We start from the raw sequence: 24,743 nt of genomic DNA, 5'->3' as shown, positions 1-24,743 counted from the left end.
TGCATGAATTTTCTTGATCTTGAGCTTATCAAAACATGATCAAATGCCATAAACAACATAAAACTTGATAATTTCCCAAAATCAAGGTGAATTCATGACATGCATGAGGGAATTCTTGGAAATCATGCTCAATTTGTAAAGGAATAAACATGCATGCATGGTATGGTCCTTCTACCATCTTATTTAACTCAAGTCTTGCTTAACTCAACATAACCTTCATGAATTCATGTTCTAAACATCATAATTATATAATCTAAGTGTTGAATTCATACCTCAACCTTTCAAGTAAGATCTAGATGATGAGCACACTGAGATTCTAAGCTAATTCTTCCAAATTCCAACAATTCTTGTTGATCTCAACTCTCTCTCTCTCTCTCTCTCTCTCTTGGTCCCTCATTCTCTCACACGTTTTTGAGCTCAAGGAGTAGGGAATGAGGGTGCAAAGTAAAATAAGAGGGTCTAAATAGCCTTAGGTAGACTTAATTAAAGTGGCTTAATTAAGATTGACTTAGGTTAATCACATTAACATTAATTATTCTAATTTAATCGTTCCAAATCGAATTTCAATTAAACCTATCATAAAATTCTATAAATTCCACATAACACATAAATCAAATCAATTTCAGAATCAGATGCCACTAAGGTCTTCAATTCGCAAAATATAGCAGAATCTCAAACAAATATTCCTACAATGAATAGATAGAAACACAAATAATGCAACACATATGGAATAAATCCAAAATTTGATCTTAGTGACTTATTAGGCACATAAAATCATAAATTAATGTTAATCATAGGTCGGAGTTGTTACATCGGGCCAGGCCTTGAGTGAGCCTATGGGTCGGGCCACGGGCGAGGCTTCAAAATAATGGCTTAGTCCTAGGGGCTCAGGCTCGAGCTTGGGCCAAAACGGGCCGGGCCCATCCCGGACTGCGGGTCATTTTTACACTCCTACACGGAGAGAGTGAAAAAAAAAAAAAAATGACAAAATACTTTAGCTTTGAATAGACTATTGAAGCAATATTTTAAAAATTGAATCGGTGAGCGAACTGGAAAAGAGATCGGGTGGACGGGTTACTGGTCCAACCTTCGGGTTGAACTAGATTCGAACCGTGATGTCATAATTATTTTATGACTATTTTTATAATTTAAAAATAAATAAAATACATTCATTTAAAATATTTTTATATTTTAATATATATTCATCAAACATATATGCTTATATTAATATTATTTGTAAAAATATCAATTATATATTTGTTTGAGAGAAATTAGTTTGAATACAATTAATATTTTATATTTCCTACATATTAAAAAGAAACTATGGTAGCAGACTAAAAATTCATACTTTTTGAAACTTGAGGTGTTAGGTTCAAATTCTTTTACGCCAACTTTTTCAATATTAGACCAAACATAGCAAACCGGTTTGCTTCAACCCGGGCCGATTCGTACCGGTCGACAGTTTAACCGGTCGAACCGGTTGGTCTAGTCTGATTTTCAAAACATTGGGGTGGTTTGGCATGATCTAAATAAGTGCACTTTTTGATTTTTTATGAAATATGAGTTGGGTATGAGTTGGGTTTGAAGTGATGTGGTAAAGAGATGATGTAACTTAAATAAGATGATGTGACTTAAATAGGATAGTGACTTTTTAACTTTTTAATTTTTTTAAGTTATGACAAACAAGGCCATTGTATTGAAGGCTATAAATGGCAACCTCAATACACAAAATGTCTCAAATGTTCAATTTGCCTTAGAGTTGCTCTTATAATCATGCTAATGAAAATCGAATATAACATATAATTTATCAATACAAAAAAAAAAACTTTTAACATAAGAGAGAAAACCCCATTTAATACATGATAAAAAAAACCTATATACATGTGGAGATATTCGAATCACTATGTGAGAATTCTGACCAATCAAGCTAGTTTCATTGGTTACAATATAAAAAATTAAAGTCAATGCTATTGTAATAAAAATTATAATAATCAAATTAATAATTTGCCATTAATTCAATAAGGAAATACTATATGGGTACAAAATGTATTAAAGTATGTGACAAAATATATAAAGTACATAAAAATATGAAATGTGTATTAAAATTTTAATTTTTTTAATATAATGAAATTATTAACAAACATTTGATAAACAACCGTTAGTAGAACTCGATCCGATAATAGTACAATATCTTAACTAAGGAACTTAAATATAAGGATAAATTACAAATATATTTCTTGAGACTTGTTTAAAACACAAATTATTTTTTATGGTTTAGAAAATTATAAATATTCCTTTGTTATAATTTTTTATTTAACAGAATTAACTAAAAAAATAAAATGCATAATTACTCTCCTATACAATAATAAAATTACTTAAATTATTAATTGAAAAATATTTTTAATATCATTAAAAACTATTAATTAACTTGATGATTTATTAATAAAAGGGACGATTTGTTACAAATTAGAAACCTCTGGGAGTGAAATGTAATTTCCAAAACCACATGGGAGATTTGTATTTTAATTAAATCTCAGGGGATGTATTTGTAATTTATCTTAAATATAAAAAGTTGTAAACTTATAGGGTGTGTTTGATTGGGGGGGATTAGGGGGGACTAAACACTGTTCAGATTGTAATCCGATGGAAACTTTTTATTCGGCGTTTGTTTTTTTTTTAGTCCGCCGGACATGGAGTCAGGCCAAACTCCATATCCTTCATATGAGGGACTATTGTATCTTGGGGGGGGGTGAGATTATTTCCATGGGACTATTTACTGTTGGAATTAGGTGGTAAAATGACCATTTTGACCCTCTACTATTTAATTATATATTATACTTAGTAAAATTCAATAAAATTTAAATGTATCAATTTAAAAATAAAATAATTTTATTTAACTTTTTATTGATGTTTTATTTATTTAATTTTTAAAAATAATTTTTATAGATATTTTATTGATTTTTATTTTAAAATTTTGCTTATATTTTATTTAATTTCATTATTTAAATTTTAATAGATGTTTTATTTAATTTCGTTATTTAATTATTATTATTTTTAAAAATAAATTTACTTAAAATTTTAATTAAAAAAATAACATATATTTTTATTGGTATTTTATTTATTTAATTTAAAAAAAATAAATTTATTTAATTGTGTAAAAAATAAAATAAAATAAATTTTTGTTTAACCTAGCTAAAAATAATTAAAGTATTAAAGATATATTTAATATTGCTATTACTTAGTAAACATTTGAAAAATGGTAAAATAATCTTTTGCTCATTTATCCTATCCAGTCCGTCTAACCAAATATTAGATTCACTAAAAATAGTTCTTTCTAGACATCTAATTTCATGAGAAAACAAACACGGGATATACATCCAATCCAACCAAATAGTCTGGGAGATTCACAGTCTTAAGATTCAAGTCTAATGGATTTTAATCCCCTCTTATCCAGTTCGTCCAGTCAAACACACCCATAGAGTATACATATGCATTGGAAGCGTTTGGTAGAGATTATTTAAGTTAAAGATTGATAATAAGAAAATAGAAATTAAAAAGACTCATCACCCAGCTTTTGACAAATTAGTTTTTTTTAACTTATTTAAACTATTTATGCCAAAAAAATTATAAGTAGAAGTTGTATCAAACAGTCTAATACAAACTCTCATATTAAAAGCTACTTCCATAATCCTCACCAAACACCCCCGTTATGTAGAGTTTAGTAGGGCTGGGCATAGGGTTATTTGATCCGCAAAAGCTGCCCAACCCGAATCGTTCGCACCTATTTGGGTGGTTTCGTATAATCGTTAGGATCGGGTGCAAGTTAGGATTTTCTTATTTTGCGGGTTGCGGACGGGTCACAAGTTTTACCTGCATCTACATTCGCTTGCTCGTATTTGTATACGTTGTTTAGTTTATACATTTTCTGCAGAGTGAATGTGAGTCAATTGACTGATCCTAACCTGTGCTTACGGTCTATTTCCTTCTGCAAGTAAATTGGATAGATAGTTTGTAATTTATTTGGGATAAATCATTTGGAAAAATAATGATTTAATGATAAGAAATATGTGATTTTATGACCCAAAATAATATTTAAAAAATGGAAGAAAAAAGGCCCAAAAAAATATTTTAAAAATGAGAAAAAAAGCTCAAAAATAAAATTTTAAAGGAAAGCCCGATCTATAAAGTGTCCACAACCGCCTACATATCAACAAATTATATCTATATAAATCACAATTTGCACTGCAAATAATTACAGGTTTAATTTTTTTCAAACCACAAACATATAGACTAATCCAAATCACAAAACGAACAGCTAAAAATTGATCCACGACACCCCCAAAGATGTATCAGGATCCTCTGAAGTGGAAGCCTGAAGTGATCTCCTAGAGTAAAAGAATCCAAGGACTAAAAATAAAACTAACCAAAACGACGTCGTTTTGGTTAGTAATTTCAAAAAAAAATAAAAAAAATTCAGGTTTAATGCAGAAGCAGAAGGCGGGAGTGAGGGAGAGAAGAAGAGAGAGAGAGGCCGCTCCTCCCTGCCTACCGTCGCCCCGCCATTGCCGCCGTCTGTAACTACATAACAAATGTCTAGTTTCTTTCTTGCTTTTATTATTCTATTTTGGTACATTTGGTTTCACAATCTGAATGAATGTCTGCATATTGGGCTTTCCAATGAACAGGTAAAAATAGGATAATTTTGTGGGTATTGTGATAAATCCACATTACTGTAATCTCTTGTTCTTAATAAAATACGGTGTCTTCTCTCTTACTTTGGAGTGAATCACAATTATAAGAGGGGTTTTTCTTCTTCTTCTTCTTCTTCTTCAAATATATATATATATATATATTGAGTTCTGAAAAGAAATGATAAAAGGGCTTTTGGTACAATTTCAGGAAAAAAGTTGCATTTTGTGTTTCAGCTTGCAGGTACTAGTAGGTTCTCTCTGTGAAAATGTTGTGGTTGAAATGGGCACATGGAGATGGCTGACCTTTATTGCTTTATGTCTTCTTTTCTTCGATCTGTTGGAGTATGGCGGGCAACGGCATCGTAGCGGCAAGTCGGGGGTGGGCAGCGGCAGCAGCGGGGCAGCGACGCGTCGGGAGTGGGCTGCGGCAGCAGCATCTCAGCCCTTCTCTCTCTCTCTCTAAATGCCTTCATATCTGCAGAACCCTTTCGATGTTTTCAATTAAAGCTGAATTTTTTTTTTTTTTTTTGAAATTACTCACCAAAACGATATCGTTTTTGTGAGTTTTATTTTCAGCCATTGGATTCTTTCACTCTAGGAGATCACTTCAGGCTTCCGCTTTAGAGGATCCTGGTACCCCAGAGATTAGTAACATATGATGTTAAAGTTGTAACTTGAGTTGTGATCATTTCTTACATTTGCTTTGCATCATTGTCCTTTCCAAACCAACCGTCATTTAGGCACCGTTTGGGGATAAATTTTTTTAACATAATTTTTTGACTTTTTAATTATTTAGGTCTCGTTTTGAAATAGACTTTTTTAGTATTTTTTTGATTTTTTAGCTAAAGTGTGATGTAAAAAAAACTAGTATGTTTGGGATGACTTTTTAACTTTTTACGAATAGATGTACAAAAAGTAGAGAGAAAAGAGAATCTTTGACTTTTTGGTATTGGTTGTTGGGTTTTTAGTTTTTTTTTAGTGATTTTTTGACTTTTTGGCTAAAAAAGTCACTTGCCAAACGAGGCCTTAAGCTTCGTTTGGAAACATGCTTTTTTTAGTAACTTTTTAGCTAAAATATTATGTAAAAAAATTAGTATGTTTAGGATGACTTTTTAATTTTTGACTAAAAGATGTGCAAAAAGTAAAGAGAAAATAAAATCTTTAATTTTTTGGTATAGATTGTTAATTTTTTGGTTTTTTAATGACTTTTTGGCTTTTAAAATAAAAAGTGATGTTGCTAAACAGGGCTTTAGCCTGACTAAAAAATTTATTTGGGATAATTTTTTCACTTTTTTTTGTAGTTAATTTGATGGTTGTAAGAGAAAAAATAAAATAATTATGATTTAGATTTAATAGTTTATCTTATTGGTTAAATTAACCCATTTTATCTTTTTGTTGGTTAATTTAACCCTAACTCATATACCAAACGAAGCCTTAGACTAATTTTGGTTTCGTTTCTTTATTTTGTTTTTTATTTTTTAAATTAAAAAATTAAAATGTAGTTTTGCTAAGAAAATAAAAAAATTTATGTGATTTTTCTCTTCTTTTTTTTTATTATAAAAGAAAATATCTTTTTAATATTTATTTTCTTAAAATTAATTTTATTTTTAAAAAAAAGACAGAGTAAACCGAGCTTGTAGGTAAATCGTTAAAAAAGAAAAGGAAAAAAAGAGAGAAAGAAAGAAAGAAAGCAAGCAAGCAATGACATATATAGTGAGCATTTGGAAAGTTGTTATTTTAATAGATTATTTTAGTTTTTTGTTATTTGAGTAGGTTAAAATTTTTATGTTTAGAAAGATAATTAGATTTTTTTTATGGTTTGATGTGATATTCATGAGAAAAAAAATAAAATGATTATGAATTTGAAATAACATTTTGTCTTATTAATTATTTTAATCTATTTTATTTATAAATTTTAGTATAAATTAGGCTAAAGTCTCGCTTCCCAAACCGCGCATAGGAGGTTAGCAATTTACTAATCTATCAAAAGATCACAACCGTTAGTTGGGATGATCTTATAATCAGAGAGAGTGATATTATTGTTGTGGGTGCTCAGTGCCCGCATGCTTTGCGTGTTTTTTATCCGAAACTATCAACAATGATTCATCCCACTAAAAACATCACCACTAATAGCACTAATGTATTAAAAAATAAAAAATAAAAAAAAAGCACAACTCCAAAATCAAAACATTACATCATTAATGACGAGACCTACTGCCACCTAATTAGTGGGAGCACTCCCAAGCATTTTTCCCGAAACTATATAACTAACCAACCCTACACCTTTCTGACTTTGAAATTTTTTTTCACTAAAGCATGCCCTACATACGCTTGAGTCACGGGCACCAAATTTGAGTGATTTTTGCGTCGTTCAAAAAATAAAATAAATAAATAAAAAAAATTGAGTGATTTTTTAGCTAAACAATTTGTATGAATTATGAAATTTTATTTTGAGAGTGTATGCAGCGTAAATTTAAAATTAATAAAATATAAGTTATATCTACAATGAATATAGACTATTAATTCAATTTTCTAAGTATTATTATTTTAGTTATCAATAATGCTACCATTTTAGGAGAAAAAATTTAAATGGAAAGTGTTTGAGATATTTATTTATTTTTTTATAACCAAATGTTCGAGCTAGCTTGCAATGTAAAGTTAATGACCAGACAAACTTTCAGTAACCTCTTGGACTTATGACATGAAATCTTATCCTCAAATTTTACCACTCAACTAAAAATTCATAATAGATAATATTTTTCTTAAAAAGTTTAGTGTCTCTCCTCTCTTCAATTTTCCAATTTTGCCCCTCCTCCAAAAAAGAGAAAAATGATATAGAAGCACACTATGAGATCTATTTTTAAGGCGCAGTGATGTACAAAAGAGACAATTGACCGATAATTAAAGAAGGAAGAAGAGAGACTTGCATTAAATATTTCAATAAATTACTATATCATTAAATTTAAAGAACGAGTCTAACTTTTGAATTAGAGTAGCAATTCTTTAAAAACTAAAAATAAAAAAGAATCTTAATTACTAGAAGCAAAAGTAATGAGTAAAAAGAACACTGCATGGCCCATCTCACCGCAAGTCATGCCTAAATGGTGCAACTTTACTCAAACTTATTATAGTCTTCCAACATACAAACCATAGTTCTTCATTAGGTTGTTTCACTCTCAACCTTCCCACTTTCTCTATCCCATCTCTTTCCCTTCAATGGCTAAACCCAAACCCAACTCTCTCTTCTTCCTCCTCTCCTTCACCATCATCTTTTTGAGCTTCTTCCATGGCAAATCCATGCAGTTTAACATCAACAATGCGTTGTCATGGCTCAATGAGGAAGGCGATGAAGTTGACATGGTTCAGAGTCAACGATCGGCTCTAAAATCTTGCGACTTTTCGTATGGAAAATGGGTTTATGATCAATCTTACCCGCTATACGACTCGAGTTGCCCTTATCTTAGTACTGCAGTGACTTGTAAGAAGAATGGAAGGCCAGATTCTGATTATGAGAAATGGAAGTGGAAGCCACACAAGTGCTCTATCCCAAGGTAAACTAGAAAATATTTTCTAAGTTCTGAAAATGTACATGATATGTAGTACTATAATGTATATATAACAATGAGATCTAGTTAATTTCATTTCTTAATGTTTGTGACAGTAGGTCTTTTGGGTTGTGATTTTGTGTTTTGGTTTCAATTTTTGAAAAAAGAAAAAACTTGTTTAGTGAACTGTTTTCAAAAAATGATTTTGAAAAAATTACTGAAAATCACTCACTTTTGTTAGAAACAACAAAAATCATTTTCGAATTTTTAGAAACTGTTTTTACATAAAAATGAAAACAGTGAATATTTTCAAACTTTGCATTATTTCTTTTTTCAAAAACATAAAAAACATAAACAAACACAAAACATGATTATAACCAAGAAAATGGATGGGCTAAAAAACTAAAAAATTGTCTATTTCTATGCATGTACTATCCAAAAATTCTTCCATTGACCTTCATTATTTTCTTGTTGGTGATTTAGGTTTGATGCACTGGAATTTCTGGGAAAGATGAGAAGGAAAAGAATAATGCTAGTGGGTGACTCCATAATGAGGAATCAATGGGAGTCTCTTGTGTGCCTAGTGCAATCAGTTGTTCCGACTGGTCGAAAGAAGGTGACCTATGATGGCCCTCGCATGGCCTTCCACGCCTTGGTAAGAGTTTCTCTTTCTCAACATTTTTATGTGCACAAAAACTAGTCATAGAATACTTTGTCAGTCCCGACTCTCACAACACTTGTCTGACTTATTATGTGATCAATTTTTGCAGATGTATATGCTTATCATACTAAAAACCCAAATTATCTTTTTCATTTAATTTTCTTATTCTCAAGTGGGTTTTTTACAGTTAATTAATCTACTATAAAAAAAATTAAGATTTTAGAGACTAAAATTTAGGGATAAAATGGGGACCAAATATTTTTGTTACAAAAAGTGTCATTATATTTTTAGCAACGAAAATTGGACATTAATTATGAATTATTATCCTTTTGGGACCAAATTTTTTGTCTAAAAAAATAAACAATTTTGAGACCAAATTATTTTATCCCTAAAAGTCTATTTATTAGTGATATTTTCAAATTTTTGTCACTAAAAACTTTGTTTTTGACTTTTCGGGATGACCTTTTAGCGACTATCCTCGTAACGATAGAAATTGGTTCGTAAATGCCTTTTGTAGCAAAATTTTTACTTTTAGAGACCAAAATATTTAGTCTCTAAAACTCTTATATGTTGTATTCATCTATTTGTGAATATAACTAACTCAATTGAGCATAAACATTTGACAGGATTTTCAGACATCAATTGAGTTTTCTTGGGCTCCATTGCTAGTAGAATTGAAGAAAGAAAAGGGAAACAAGAGAGTATTGCATTTGGATTTAATTGAAGAGAATGCCAAGTATTGGAGAGGAGCTGATGTTCTTGTGTTTGATTCGGCTCATTGGTGGACTCACTCAGACAAAATGAGCTCGTGCGAGAAATTTCACTAAACATTTTCCATCCATTTTCTTGGCAACCAAACAAAAGTTTGTTGAATTGGCATTGTTAATTTTTACAGGTGGGATTACGTCATGGAGGGAAACAATGCTTACAAGAATTTGAACCCCATGGTTGCCTACGAAAAAGGACTCGTAACATGGGCCAAATGGGTAGATTTGAATTTAGACCCTCGCAATACTCGAGTCATTTTTCGAAGCATGTCACCAAGGCATAACAGGTATGTGAGAACTGGATTTGGCAAAACTATACACGATTTTTTTATTTGACAATGTCATATCCACAATCTTAAATGGATAAAATGGCGAACATAACATACATAAGCAACGTGAAAAATTCAAGAGAGAGAAAAACAACACAAGTAAATGGAAAACAACAATGTTAGAAATACTAACGCATTTACTAACAATCTTACTAACATACTCACAAGTTTTGATAGCATCAACCATCACTAGGTATGGACCTATATCAATTTGTGAGTGTATTAGTAAGACTGTTAGTAAATATGTTAGTATCCTAACATTTTTCAATGGAAAATAATTTCAAATTTGTAGAGAGATAATTTTCAGAATTCTAGTGGAGTTAATTGAATTTTTATAAAGAAAATTATAGAACCTTGTATACAAATTTAGTCTGTTTGGTTGAGTTTTCAAAACTCAATAGGTCAATTTAGGAATGCGTGTAAAGCGCGGACACACAAGGATGAATACTACTGGTGTATATGAATTCATGTGTGTGTTTCCATTGTTGATTTTTTTTTTTTGTGTGTGTTTTTTTTGTATTTTCCCAACTCCTTGTGCAGAGAAAATGGTTGGAAATGCTACAATCAGAGGGAACCTCTAGGGTTTGCAAGCCACCCTCATGTTCCTCAGCAAATGATAATCCTAAAAGGGGTGTTGAAAAAGATGAGATTTCCAGTATACTTGCAAGACATTACGACGATGTCGGCGCTTCGGAGAGATGGGCATCCCTCTGTCTATGCCAAAGCTGTGGGAGAAAAACAGAAGCAACACTTAAAAGACATCAACTCCGACTGTAGCCATTGGTGCCTTCCTGGAGTGCCTGATACTTGGAACGAAATGCTAAATGCTTTGCTTTAAACTATGTTATGTATAGAAATGAGTGGTTAGAATTATTGTTCTACCAAATTAGGTTTGGCTTTGTTTTGTCTTCTTAGAGTCTATGGCACTTTGTGTTCCTGGTTTTTTAAGATAATATGTTGTGAGACTATTTGTCTGGTGTGTGACTTTCTGGTACCAAATGAAATTGACCAGGTTTTCTTTGTTACTTTTTCACTGATAATAAACTTAGACAAAGTTTAAGAAAGTGACAATTAACCAATCCTAGGAATCCAATGAAAAAAGAGAGAGAATAATGTGGAATTAGGACATGGTATCAAAGTTCCAAATTTCTCTGCGTCCCTATTTCAAAATACTCAAAATGATTATATGTCGAGATTATGATATTTGAATATTATGACATGATCCAACGGTCATGGATATTTTGGAACAAAAGAGCTTTGGCTATTAAATTAGGCAGTTCACTCATTATTGGTAAAAGGGGAGACAAATTAATCAGTTTTGTGAGCCAAATAAACTCACTTTATGCTGTGTTTGGTTGGAAGATTTAAGTAGGGATTTAGAAAGGGAAATAAAAAAAGTAAGTGAAATGTGAATAAAGCATGCCTATATTTCACCTAGTTTCACACACCTTTTCTCTTTCTCTTTCCCTTTCCAAATCCCTCTTCAAATCCCCTAATCTTCAAATCCCCTAACCAAACACAGCATTAATGTTAATCCTAACCTAACAAACAAAACATGATTGTCATACAATCAGCTAGCATGCCAGTAATTTAGGGCATCTTCCAATCACACTTCCATTACGGAAAAGTTAAAGAAAAGAAGAGAAAGGGAAAGAAAGTTGTATATATATGTGATTGAATCTTCCTTTTTTAAAAAGATGGTTGTCTATAATGATCAATGAAGGCTTTTTCATTTCCACAGAGGAAGTGCCTGGTAGTTGTGAGCACCATGAAGGTTAATTAAGGAATATTACCTTCAACTTGTACCCAAGGGGCTATGATCCTCTGTCCTTAAAAAGACCGCTCCATGCTTCTCCCCGCCACATAATACAATTTTTATGGTAAATTACAACCGTAATCCTTTTAGTGTAATTTATCTGTTGGGTCAATTAATAGTCTTATAATTCCAATTGTATTAGTTTTACCCTAAATTCCTTTACATTTACATCCATTTAGTTTATTCGATAACATTCCTTTTGAAATTCAACTGAAATCAATGAATTAAATTGGCACAATGTAAAAAATTTGAAGGATAAAATCGATACAATAAAAAACTCCAATGATCAAATATTAACAAGAGGAAAATGAAGTAATCACGGGTATATGCCCTAAATTTTAATTCATGCATGGGGACTCGGGAAGGTAACAAGATATTTTCGGTGGATTCCATGCCGTATTGGGGCACAGAGCGGAGGATGCTCAAGACCTGCGCAACCAGTAACTAGTTCTCTTATCTTCTTTTTTATCTATTTATTTATTGTTGAAAATTGTGGGAATCAGAGAGTTGTTACCAGAGATCTCTAAATGTTGTGAGGAACATGAACTGATTATCCTGATACATTCAGATTCAACAGGTGACATTGTACAACTTGACATACAGACATCAATTGCATTATCCCTAGTAACTATCTTCATCTGTTTCTGGCCTCCGAAGGTAGTATCGCAGGCAATTTGTCAACACCTGCATCGTCAAACAAGAAGTTCTTTCATAAATAAATAAAAAAAAGATGAGAGAGAGAGAGAGAGAGAGAGATGGCATGTCCATAAAAACAAAAAACTCTAAAACAATGAAAACCCATACTGCAATATAAAAGAAACAAATGCTAACTGCTGAGGTAACAATCCTCAACACAGTTCACTCTACTTGTTAAAGAAAATTTTACAATAATGTCCAAGCAGTTACCTGAGACAGGGAACTGTTCAACGCTGCCCCTCTGTAGCTGACATGAAACTTATCCTTGGCTACCAAACCCTGCACAATGACAGCAATATAGTCGATAGTGACAATAATTGGGAAGAGAGAGAGAGAGAGAGATGGCATACTTCTGTATCAATCTCTGCGGATTCCACATTAATATTAATATCAGCCATAATTTTGATGATTTCCAATAGCAACCCAGGCCGATCTGCTGTCTCTATATAGAGCAAGCTGAATTCATCCAGAAAAGAAAGGAGGATTATGCAGATGATATACCAATTAGATACACTTTTCATGTCTGTCATACTTGGTTCAGTATCTTACTATTGAACGATGAGTCATTTTGAGGTAGAATTACATAACATTAAAAAAAAATTTGGGCATAATAATACTTGAACCCTTTCTGATGTTAATTTCATGAAGTTACAAACCTCCTCTTAGGTCCATCATCTTTGACTTGTACATGAGTTGCAATATCAACATCAAGCTGTCAACAACAAAACAAACAAATTGAATGGGAAAGGTAAATAGTCATATCCTAGATAGTTATAGTATCTAAGAATGACATCTAGAACAATAAAAAATAATGATAGGTTTGAACATATGGAAATCTATCAGCTTTACAACTAATATAGATCAGCAATTTATTACCAAGAACTTTATTTCCATCCCTTTTACTGGTTCCATCATGCCATTTCATAAAGATATTGCAAAACCTTGAGCACAAAACAACAATTCGTATCTTCATTGCATCTTGAACTTTGCTTGAAAAGAAGGAAAAATGATCCACAGAAGTTCGTGGAAAAACAGGATATCAACTTGTGGCACTCGAGATATTTCAAAGCCAACATGGGTTAAAACGCCAAAGTAGAACAGATTCGTGGAACACATGAAAGTTCAAAACAATGATTGCAAAATCTTTTTGATTAAAGAAACAACATTTCAACCTGACTTCTTTTGACATTTGACACAATTCAAGAGAGTGAACAACCACCTTGCCACAATATACAAACCCAAATCGATCATGTTGGTATGTCAAGTCACATTCACCACCAGAAAACTATAATCCATCTCAAATCAACTTTGAAGTTGGAAGAATCAAACATTATTATATTTTTTGAAAGGTATTTGTATCTTTAAGTATGAAATAAAACTCTGAACTTTTAATACACTATTCTAATGATCAACCTTACACACTTCACCCAAATTGGCAGTTCAGGAACTAATTTGACACTGGTGGTATTCTAGACATGCAACTTGGCTAAATTCATGTAATTTTGAATACAAACTGTGTTCCTGTAAAGCACTACTCAATACATAATGCCAGGGAAGGCACTGGCAGACATAGGTGGTGATTAATAATCACATTGACACAAAGTTCGAAAAAATACAAGAAACAGCTTATACTTCCAACAGAAGCTTCAACATAATTGCACATTACTACATTTATGACCATCTGCATAGACCAGCAGGTCGCTGCTTCAATTTGGGGTTTGTCACATCATGTGTCCTCAATGATGGATGACAAAATTTTCAACACTAAGCAAGCTAGATCAAAATTATCAAAAAATAAAGAAGACCAGTAGTACATCACTAGAAAGAATAGTAACATGCATCATATGACAAATCACATTGAGATAGAGATCTTAATTGAGAAGATCAGAAAGAATGACAAGTCCTATGTTTCCTTAACTATATCACCTTCTTTTCTGGAGCTTTTATTCCGAAAGCCTCACCCATTGCAAGTCGCTCACTAGACTCCTAACAAGCACAAACGGTCAAAGTGAGGAAAATTTTCAGACCACCATAAGCAATGCAAGGAATATGAAAGTAAATTTCTTCCACTATATAGACGAGGATATGAAGAAAATATTTTTAAAAAAAAACTGAATTAAACAAATTCACAGAGTGAATACATCAGTATTCAGTACAGCAAACATACTGGATGATACTTCAACAGGTTGTTGATAATGGTTAATCGAATACTCTCCAACAGATCAGGATCTTCAACTTTGCGCCCAGTATCTCTAGCACATTAATAAAGATGAATCCATAAATGCCTTCAACTATTGTGTTAAAACATGGGACATTCAATAATAGATTACAATGTTGCCATATTTTAATAATATTCTGTTCGTTTTTAGCAATATTGCTGAGACAAGTGTTCACTTACAAGTTTTCTTTTACATTCACACAACTATCCATCCATCCATCTCAGATATGGCATCAGGGACAGATGCCGCAGTAAATTATGATGCCAAACAAGCATGGGATAGGTAGACATTTTACAGGTGAAAAAAGAAAGAAAGAAAGCAACAGCACTCATTTGACTCCCTCCCACCCATCAAGGATAACAAATAATTAACATTAGGAAAGGTAATCTTTTAAACCTCCTTGTCAACAGTTCAGAGAAGTTTCATTATTACTTCTAAAAAATGTGTTTCGTCAACTTTCACAATATTCAACTATTCATGGTTTGTATCATTTACCACATATCTTATATCATATCATGTATTTTTATGTGTGTTGTAATGCATTTAATATAAAATACGTTTTAATGATACATATCGATTTACCTCTAAACAGAATTGTAAAAGATGTTGACAACACGAGCCATAGACACATTACACCTATGAATAGCTTTGATGCACTAAAACCAATAAATGAAGAAACTAACATACTGCAAGTTCCATGCATGAAAGTCAACAAAATCTACACTTGGTGGATCAACAAGTGAAATTGACAACCTATGTTACTACACTAAAGACTTCCAGCAAGTGCATCATTTCTAACTCTACAAGTTCTATCTAAGCACCATAAAAATGCAAAAATAATTACTCACAATCGTGTAATAAAAAATTTTGTTTGTTTTGCTGATCCCTCAGTAGTAACAGTTCCCTTTGCCACATCCAAGCCTAAATCTTTTAGTGCCTTCATCTGCCCAAGCAATTCAAGATAATCTTAGCCGCAGATTAGATAACTCAAGAGAATAAAGATAAGAAAAGATCATGTAAAGCACCAAACCCTAAAAAATGACAGCTTTCCAGAGAAATGAGAAACCATCCGACAGCCAAAAAAACAAAAACAAAAAAAATTTATAATCATATTTGTATAATATGTCCAATGTATTGTCACATTCACTTCACCGTATCAATGAGAGCTCCAAGGCGATCTCCAAAGCTAATTTGCACAATTGTTGCATCAGAATCTGAATATTGGTCTATTTGAACAATTGGCATTGGAACATAATCAGCATCCTGCTCAGACTTCTGAAATGGAAATATGGTGTTAATGTTTCAACCTAGGCAAGTGATAAAAAATAGGTAGAAGAACTTCAGTTACACTCCTCAAAGGAGATTGGGGGGGTGGGGGGGGGGGGGGGGAGACTGGTTACACAGCCAGTAAAGTATAATTTTTTTGAACACTGCAGAGGCTTTGTGAATTTGGACATTTAGTCACTAAGATATATATAAAATTGTAGTGGCATCTCTAGCTGGTTAGTGCCCTATAAATAACACTCAGTGCAACTTTTAAATTTGAAAGTTTGAAAAAGACTTGCAGCAACGTATGAACGAACATGCTAATGTCACTGGGGAAAGGACCATCACCCTTCTGCTCAACTGCCATGTTTAGAGTAATCCTTCATGAGAAAAGGGCTAGACAATTGGAACTACCATAAATCCATAAAAGTAGTACTGATGAAATTGCTACTACAAATTCGCTTGAATTTGCTGGGAAAAGATCTAAATTCTCCAAAAAAGTATCAGATTAGACAAACTAACACTGCCATCATTCGTGCATGATACCCCGTTATACCCTGTTTCTACATTGTGTACCAAAACATTGCTGAGTTCAACATCTATCCCAATTTTAGAAACTTAAAAAGAGACATTTTTAGAGTAATAATAAAATGTCAACTATAAAAGCCTAGAAGAATATAAGATCTGTCAAAACCAAATTTCTGAACAAAAGACGAGATTGAGTCAAGTCAACCAGCAAAATGTCTAATGCAACTTATTTCATATGCTGCATATTATTCCCTGAACAATTTCTTCAGTAGATGGGAAGCAATAAAGAAAACTAGGTTGCAGCCTTGCAGGTTCAATGCATTTTATAGAGTAATTACATCAGTTGCAGAAAACAATTTCAGCGAATGGCACTAATACTAACATGTATAAAAAAAACTAACTTCATAACTATGTGATTATGGACATTCATGCATTTGTAGTCACAAACAAAACTTGTAAGAAAACTGGGAAAGCAGGGAGTATTTAACTAACCAATGAAGTTGAACCCACCGAATCCACACCATCTACAGAAGCATGCACAATCTTCCTACATAAAAGTTTCAACAAAATCAAAAACTAACAACAGTGTCATCACAGATAGTTGATATAATCAAGAAACCCATCTAAACACAACACTGCACTAATGCTTTTGAAACTGAAATTTCAAGCAAATATGTGACTCTTTTAAATTTGAAAAAATTATTGAACTTAAATATTATATGAGGAACCCACCAAATCACTTCCATTAAATAACAACAACCACCATACACATACAGATACTATCAAGTAGAGCAATCAATTGCAAAAATAAAAGTACTATGAAGTATTCAAACCGCGACCAATTATTAGAATCCCAAACAGAAATATTCATCTAACCACTATGAATCACTCACTCATCGCCCTCAAATTAAATTTAATCGTCCGCTTGATTACCAAGAAATTGTAAGAACATAACAGAAAAGAACAAGGAAAAACTTTTTATGATCACTCATCTCATCATCACCCTTAAATAAAATCTAATCCTCCGTTTGGTTACCAAGAAATTGCAAGAAAAGAAGAGAAAAACTGTGTCTTTGTTTTATCCCAAATCAACAGAACAGACGTTTATTATGACTTTACTGCTTAGAGAATGAAGATAATAGATAAAGATGGTTATAATACCGACCCATAACAATCACCAAAATTTTCGTTACTTGGAAATTTCTACGAACATAAGGACTTCACTGAGCTCGAATAGTAGTCAAGACTGATGAGTATTCATTGTTTCACTTTGATAGCAACACTAAAAAAAATTCATTCATACTTAATTTTTTTTCTGAGAATCAGATTAGGCTTACTTTCTTGGGGAAAAGGCGATTCGGAATCCAAGAAATCCGTGGCGAATCGAGGGAAGATCGGATCCAATCTTGGAGGATTGGAAGAGAAAGATCTTGGGAGCGGAAACGGAAAGGAAATCGGAAAACCTAGATCGACTGAGAGCGAATGAAGAGGAAGCGCCAGCGATTGCCATGGGAAAAAAAAAAAACTAGAAATTGGATTCTGTGAGAGACTGTTTTGCGGTGTCTGGGGGATCTGAATGTATGTATATATCTGTTGATCGGTGAGTGAATTTTTGTTTTTAAAATGAGTGAGAGTGCTTGTATTGTAAAATATTAAAATATTACTTATTAGCAATGAGAGAGAGTAAAATAATTGGACCTTTTTTTGGGCTGTTGCAATCGACAGCGAGTCCTGGCTTGTCCGAATCCGGACTATATGGCTGTTTGGCAGAAATTATTTATAGTTTATTTTAGTTTTTAGTTAAATTTAAATTATTTTGATGTGTTTGGTTTAACTTATAATTTATAACTTTGTGGAAGTCAGAAATTAGTTTATTCTTTGAGTGGGACAGGAGATACTTTAAAAATAAGTTGGAAATCAGCTTAAGCTGAAAGTTATAAGGTATAAGCTGTTTAGACATAAGTTATAAGCACTTTCCCACAGCTCTACCAAACAGGGCTTCTATCGGTTTGCTTTTATGTTTGGATTAGTATTTTATTTCACGATAATGTTTGTTTTCATCGAATTTTGATTTATTTAAATTGTTTGAATTTATTATTGGTATTTTTTTATAATAATATAAGAAAAATATATAAAATAAATTAAATATAAATGACAAAATAATTTTTTATTTATTAAAAGATAAAATACAAAATAGACGACACAATTAGATACAAAAATAAATTATATTACATTACTAAATGAACAAATTATTAACATGGATAACTAAAAATTAGAACTTGCTATGATAAGCTAAATTCTGAAAAATTAAATAACAAATAATAAGAAAATAAGCAAACCGAAACCTGTATGATACCACAGCTTTCTTAAAACAGATTCACTACCTCTTGATGGATGCTGGAGGTATGCCAACGTCTGCCTCCCAAGATACGACGTTCGAAATCAGTTAATGCAAAAGTACTTTCTAAATAACTTCGGTGAACTTGATAATGGCTGCATTCTCTCTAACAATAATTAAAGAAAAGGCTAGCAAAAGAAGATAAGAAAAAATTTCTTTTGTGTAAAATAAATATCTCCAACTTTTTATTTCAAAAGACCAACTCTATTTTTCATCAAAAAATTCTTTAAAATTATTCTTCTAAGTTGGAGGGAAAAAGTCCTTTATTTATCTAAGTAGGGGAATCCTTAGCCATGAAGACCATACATCAATAGAGCCATCAAATGTCATTAACGAAAGCCATCAACTCTAGCCAATAGGGTTAGAGTTACAAAGGTTGAAAACCTATGGCCACTAATATGGTCATCAACTTTATCATCAAGAGATGAAAGTTACAAAAGTCTAAACCTCCCATGCGCTTAATATATACAAATAAATATGTATATAATGATGTTTGAATAAACCAACTAGATGGGTCGCAAAATGGATACTAATGTTAAATCACAACTCGATTCAAACCCAATTCTCAAACACAAGCACAAGTTATAAGCCCAACACAACATAGTTTAGCCCAAACTTAAAGTACAAGACCAAACCCAACACATGCACAAGTACAAACACAAGTCTACGCCCAGTTCAAACTAAGACTAAATCTAAATCTAAGACAAACTTTATTGATGTCCACTTTATGAGACAATTCTCATTCACAACTCAATAGTTTCGGCTCATTATTTTTATAGTGTAATCTTCTTACTTGAGAGAATACAAAACCACTCAAACCCACCTCAACCGGCAGTTGGATTCCACTTTAATTTTGAATTAAAGTTGTCGAAAAATTATTATTTTTCAACATTTATATACACTGGTCATTTGATTGGTCATTCAAACAAATTTCGGCTGATATATCGAATGATAAAAATAATAGGCACAGTTAACAAGAATTACGCCAATCGTCCGACCGCCTCATTTGGGTAGAATCAAGCTATCGTTGTTTTAGTGGACTAAGCATTTTTGTTCATTCCATTAGGGATGGCAATCTGAAACCGACCCGACGGTGACCCGACCCCCCGACCCCAAATTTAGTGGTTATTCACAGAAAAATATCCCCTACGGGCCGAGGACGGTATTCAAAAATCCATCCCCGATGATATCCGGGCCGGAGACGGGGATATGTTTTTCAAAACCGGACCCGGCCCGGCCCCAGCCCCGCCCCCCGGCCCCCGCCCCGGCCCGCATGGTCCCCGAGCTAAAATGACCCTTTTGTCCTTGGATATATATATATATATATACATATGCTTGTCTTTGTTAGGGTTTCACAGATCAGACACACACACTTGAAGCCTCTCTTCACGCCGCTCCTCTCTCTCTCTCTCTCTCGCCACTGGTCTGTTACTCTCTCTTCCCTCCGTCACCGCCGCGCCTCCCTCCGTCACCGGCGATCCTCCCTCCGTCACCGACGATCCTCCCTCCGTCACCACCGCGCCTCCCATCTCTGTTTAGGTATCTCTCTCTCTCTCTCTCTCTCTCTTGTCACTCTCTCCTCCTTCCGTCACCGCCGCGCCTCCCTCCGTCACCGGCGATCCTCCCTCCGTCACCGGCGATCCTCCCTCCGTCACCACCGCGCCTCCCATCTCTGTTTAGGTATATATATCTCTCTCTCAGCTGGATTTGTGTTGTTTTTGAATCTATTTTATAGATCTGTTTTTTTTTTTAAATCTATTTTATAGATCTGTCCCTGGATATATATAGATCTGTTTTTTTTTAATCTATTTTATATTGAACCTTCTTCATCAACTAGATTAGGAGTCTGTGAATCTGTTTTTTTTTTCTTTGAATCTATTTTATATTTTTTACAATATAGATCTGGCTTGGTCTTCTGCATTGCGAACCAGAAACTAGACTAACAAAAGAATTGCACGGTTTTGATTGAGAGTATAGAACAAGAGGATACTACGATATGTTGGTTTAAGTTATAAGGAAAGACATGGTTTTTAATCTTTTAACCAAATCAAGGATTTATGCAGCTTGCTCATAAGGCCTCATGTGGAAATTCTATCTATCCCAAGTGTTTTAACTTTGTTGCATAAATTACATTGAGATATTTAGTTGTTTAGCTCTATTATGTTCATTGTGATAATTTATTATTCTAGTGTAAATTTGTTTCTTTTTAAGATATTATCATATATTTTGAAGTATGTTTTGCATGTCCAATTTTGCAGATGTTGACATCAAAAGATTCTAATTTCATAGGGTATACTTTCTAAGATATTATCATAGGGTATATTTTTAAGATATTATCATATATTTTGAAGTGTGGTGGAAGCTGTCATTGAACTTCTTATGCCATCAACATCATTGGCATGCCTATAGAGGTAGGCTGTGAATGATGGCAGATTTGAGGTGAGTTCTTGATGCACTAAAGATTTAGGACCAATTGTTGACAATGAATGGCACACAATCAAGCAGTAAGGAAGCAAATCTAAGACGCTAATTCATTTCAGTTGTATGATAAAGTAGTATTTCGATCAATAATGTCATAATTTGTTTAAAAGATGATGAGTACGTAATTTATTTATATTAATTCAATCCATATTATTTTTATAAAGGTTAAAAATGTCAGATCTTAACTCTGAAGCACCAATTAACTCTGAAGCACCCGTTAACTCTCAAGTACCATTTGAGAGTGACGCGTCACAACATTCATCGCCAGCTACGAACGCACCTACAAACTCACTGTCTCCCCTCTCTAATCAACATGTTATTGATTTAGAAGAGTCTAATACTACTTGTGGAGGAACTAAAAGAAAACCAAGTGTTGTGTGGGAACATTTTAAAAAACAACAAGTTAATGGGGTGTGGAAGGCAATATGTAATTATTGTAATAAGCATCTTCGAGGTGATTCAAAAAATGAAACTAGGCATTTGCATGATCACCATAAGAGTTGTACTAGGAAAAAAGTGATGGACATGAGGCAAAAAGTGTTAACTAACAACTTTAGTAGAGAGATTCCAAAAATGAATTCTTATATCTTTGATCAAGATTTTGCTAGGAAAGAGTTGTCACATGCCATAATCTTGCATGAATATCCCCTCTCTATCGTAGACCATGTTGGTTTTAAACGATATTCAGCAGCACTTCAACCAATGTTTAAAGTGCCTTATCGAAATACAATAAAAAGTGATATTTTAAAGATTTATGATTATGAGAGGGTGAAGACATTGAGTTTGGTGGAGCATAATAAAAGTAGGGTGACAATCATAACTGATATGTGGACTGCTAGCAATCAAAAAAAAGGATTCATGGTTGTCACCGCACACTTTACTGATGATTCATGGACATTGCAAAGTCGCATTTTGAGGTATATTTTTGTAAATTTGCAAATCATTTAAAAATTCTATCTTATTCAGTTCAATTTGCATGTTGTTAATACTTGTTTATGAACATCATATGTTAGGTTTATTTATGTTCCATGTCCACACACAAAAGAAGTTCTTTGTGATACTTTGCTTGAGTGTATGATGGATTGGAATATTGATAGAAAAATCTCGACTGTTACTGTTGATAATTGCTCCACAAATGATGCCATGATTACCATGTTGATGGATAAGTTAAGTAATTCATCGCTTTTGTTGGGTGGTACTTTGTTTCATATGCGTTGCTGTGCGCATATTTTGAATTTGATAGTGAAAGATTGATTAGATGTCATACGAGTTGGTGTGAAGAAAATTCGAGAGAGTGTAGCTTATTGGACAGCAACACCAAAAAGAGTAAAAAAATTTGAAAAAACAGTTAACCAATTGCGTATTCCACATACTAAGAAATTAGGACTTGATTATGCAACTAGGTGGAATTCGACCTACTTGATGCTTCAGACAGCCTTATTGTATAAGGATGTCTTTTCTAGGTTAAAAATTAGAGAGCCCCAATATAAGACTGTGCCAACTGAGCAAGAATGAGAGTTTGCTAGAGAGATTAGTGGGAGGTTTAAGATTTTTTTTTTCTATCACTGAGTTGTTTTCTGGTACAAAGTATCCCACAGCCAATGTTTGTTTCCCAGCTTTATGTGAGATTATGATGACACTGTCTCAATGGCTCTCTTGTGAAATTGAAGTGATCAGAACAATGGCATCAAAAATGGTGGAGAAATTTGATAAATATTGGTTAGTGATACATGGTGTTATTGGGGTTGCTGTTGTACTTGATCCTAGGTATAAGATGAGTGTATTGGAGTTTTATTTTGAAAAACTTTATGGAGACAAAGCTAAAGATGAAGTTGATAGGGTTCGTCATATTTGTTATGATTTGTTGCAAGAGTATCATCACCGAGTTGGTATGGAGACTGATGTTGTTGTTGGTGACTCTTCTGCAGAAATTGTTATAGAGACCCTTTCAGAATTTGATTTGTTTATTAGTAGAAAGATAAGTAAAAAAATGAAGAATGTAAGATCAGAGTTGGACCATTATCTAGAAGATGATGTTTTGCCAAGAACTTCAGGTTTTGATGTTTTGAATTGGTAGAAAGCTAGTGGACCAAAGTATCCGACTTTACAGGCAATAGCTAGGGACATTTTAGCTATTCCTGCATCCACTGTTGCTTCTGAGTCAGCATTTAGTACTAGTGGAAGGTTGATGAGTCCACATCGTAGTAGACTTCATCCAAACACATTAGAAGCATTAATGTGTACACAAAGTTGGTTGTGGGGTGAAGAGATGAAAGGTATTATTTCATCTAATTTACATATTATTATTTTACTTTTTATTATTTATATTACCATGGAATAATTTAACTATTGAATTTATATTCTTTACTTTTTAGGAAATTCAACATTGGAATCGGTGGGCTATGCAACTATATATGATGATGATGAGATCGAGTCGGATCAGTCATGTGCCACTTTTGTGTTAGTTGTCATCTTTTTTGTTGTAATTAACATTTTTTACATTTTATTATTAGTATTAATTATTTATTTTTTTTCTTTTTGTTATTTAACAGGAGTTCAAGTTGAAGGAGATGATGGAAGTTGTGTGGTTTGTATGGGTTTGAAGAAACAATGGATTTGTTTTTTTATGTTGTAATGGATATTTTTATTTTTATTTTTAATTTCAATTTTTGGGTAACCTATCCCTTGCGGGTTGTGCTTGGGATTAATTATTCACTTTTGCTACTTGTTGAATTTTCTTGTGTGCTGCTGGACACATGTTTTGGTTGTGTTATTTTGTTGCTACAGGATGCTTTGTGTGTGGGTTGTGTATATATGGGTTGCTGAATTAATATTTATTGATGTTTTGATACAAGATGTTTATTGATATTTCTTGATTTAAATGGATGTTGTTACAGATTTATGGATGTTGCTATTGCTACAGATTTATTGATGTTGCTACAGATTTATGGATGTTGCTACAGATTTATTGATGATAGCTTCATTTATGGATGTTGCTACAGATGATGTTTTTTAAATGGATGTTTATTGAAAAAATGATATTCCAACTGATGGATGTTGCTACAGATCTAATTAATTAAAAAAATGAAGCTATTAGGGTTGATATTGATAAATTCTAAAATTTATACATCCAGTAGTGAAGGTGATTGAGAATGTTTATTGATGTTTATAGATTTTTACATTAAAAAAAAAAAACCGGGGATTATCCGGGGTCGGGACCGGGGGCGGGATGGGGCCGAGATAAGGGTCCCTGTCGGGGATCGGGGACGGGACCGGGGGGGAGTATTATTTTCGGAGATCGGGGACGGGGGTAATCCCTGGCCCCGCCTTGCCCCGTTGCCATTCC

The 24,743-nt window shown here is 33.0% G+C and overlaps 2 protein-coding genes and 1 long non-coding RNA gene across 5 annotated transcripts; 2 read left to right on the top strand and 1 right to left on the bottom strand.

Annotated features, from left to right (window-relative positions):
- The first annotated feature begins 7,760 nt into the window (after positions 1-7,760).
- LOC114283020 (protein trichome birefringence-like 36) lies at positions 7,761-11,018 on the top strand. The gene is made up of 5 exons (XM_028225818.2): positions 7,761-8,242; positions 8,720-8,891; positions 9,524-9,705; positions 9,793-9,951; positions 10,534-11,018. The coding sequence occupies exons 1-5, from the start codon at positions 7,908-7,910 to the stop codon at positions 10,829-10,831; spliced, it is 1,146 nt and encodes a 381-aa protein (XP_028081619.2). The 5' UTR covers positions 7,761-7,907; the 3' UTR covers positions 10,832-11,018.
- A 1,236-nt stretch (positions 11,019-12,254) lies between these two features.
- Positions 12,255-18,224, bottom strand: ACR12 (ACT domain-containing protein). 3 transcript variants are annotated; one of them, XM_028225819.2, is made up of 10 exons: positions 17,856-18,224; positions 17,011-17,065; positions 15,877-15,999; positions 15,573-15,667; positions 14,673-14,757; positions 14,432-14,491; positions 13,162-13,217; positions 12,856-12,961; positions 12,716-12,784; positions 12,255-12,493 (listed from the first exon to the last, which is right to left on the bottom strand). In XM_028225819.2, the coding sequence occupies exons 1-10, from the start codon at positions 18,026-18,028 to the stop codon at positions 12,431-12,433; spliced, it is 885 nt and encodes a 294-aa protein (XP_028081620.1). In that variant the 5' UTR covers positions 18,029-18,224; the 3' UTR covers positions 12,255-12,430. The 3 variants fall into 3 exon arrangements, with proteins under 3 accessions (XP_028081620.1, XP_028081621.1, XP_028081622.1); XM_028225820.2 differs by having other exon boundaries at positions 17,029-17,065; positions 17,856-18,177; XM_028225821.2 differs by lacking the exon at positions 15,877-15,999 and having other exon boundaries at positions 17,856-18,175.
- A 5,389-nt stretch (positions 18,225-23,613) lies between these two features.
- Positions 23,614-24,427, top strand: LOC145789557 (uncharacterized). The gene is made up of 3 exons (XR_014327610.1): positions 23,614-23,673; positions 23,773-23,857; positions 23,950-24,427. It is a non-coding gene; the product is annotated as an uncharacterized LOC145789557 (long non-coding RNA).
- Positions 24,428-24,743: the final 316 nt, after the last annotated feature.

This window comes from Camellia sinensis, chromosome 1 (assembly GCF_055761805.1).
Source record: "Camellia sinensis isolate YWXY chromosome 1, ASM5576180v1, whole genome shotgun sequence".
Classification (NCBI taxonomy): domain Eukaryota; kingdom Viridiplantae; phylum Streptophyta; class Magnoliopsida; order Ericales; family Theaceae; genus Camellia; species Camellia sinensis.
This window is presented reverse-complemented; position numbering and strand designations above follow the sequence as displayed.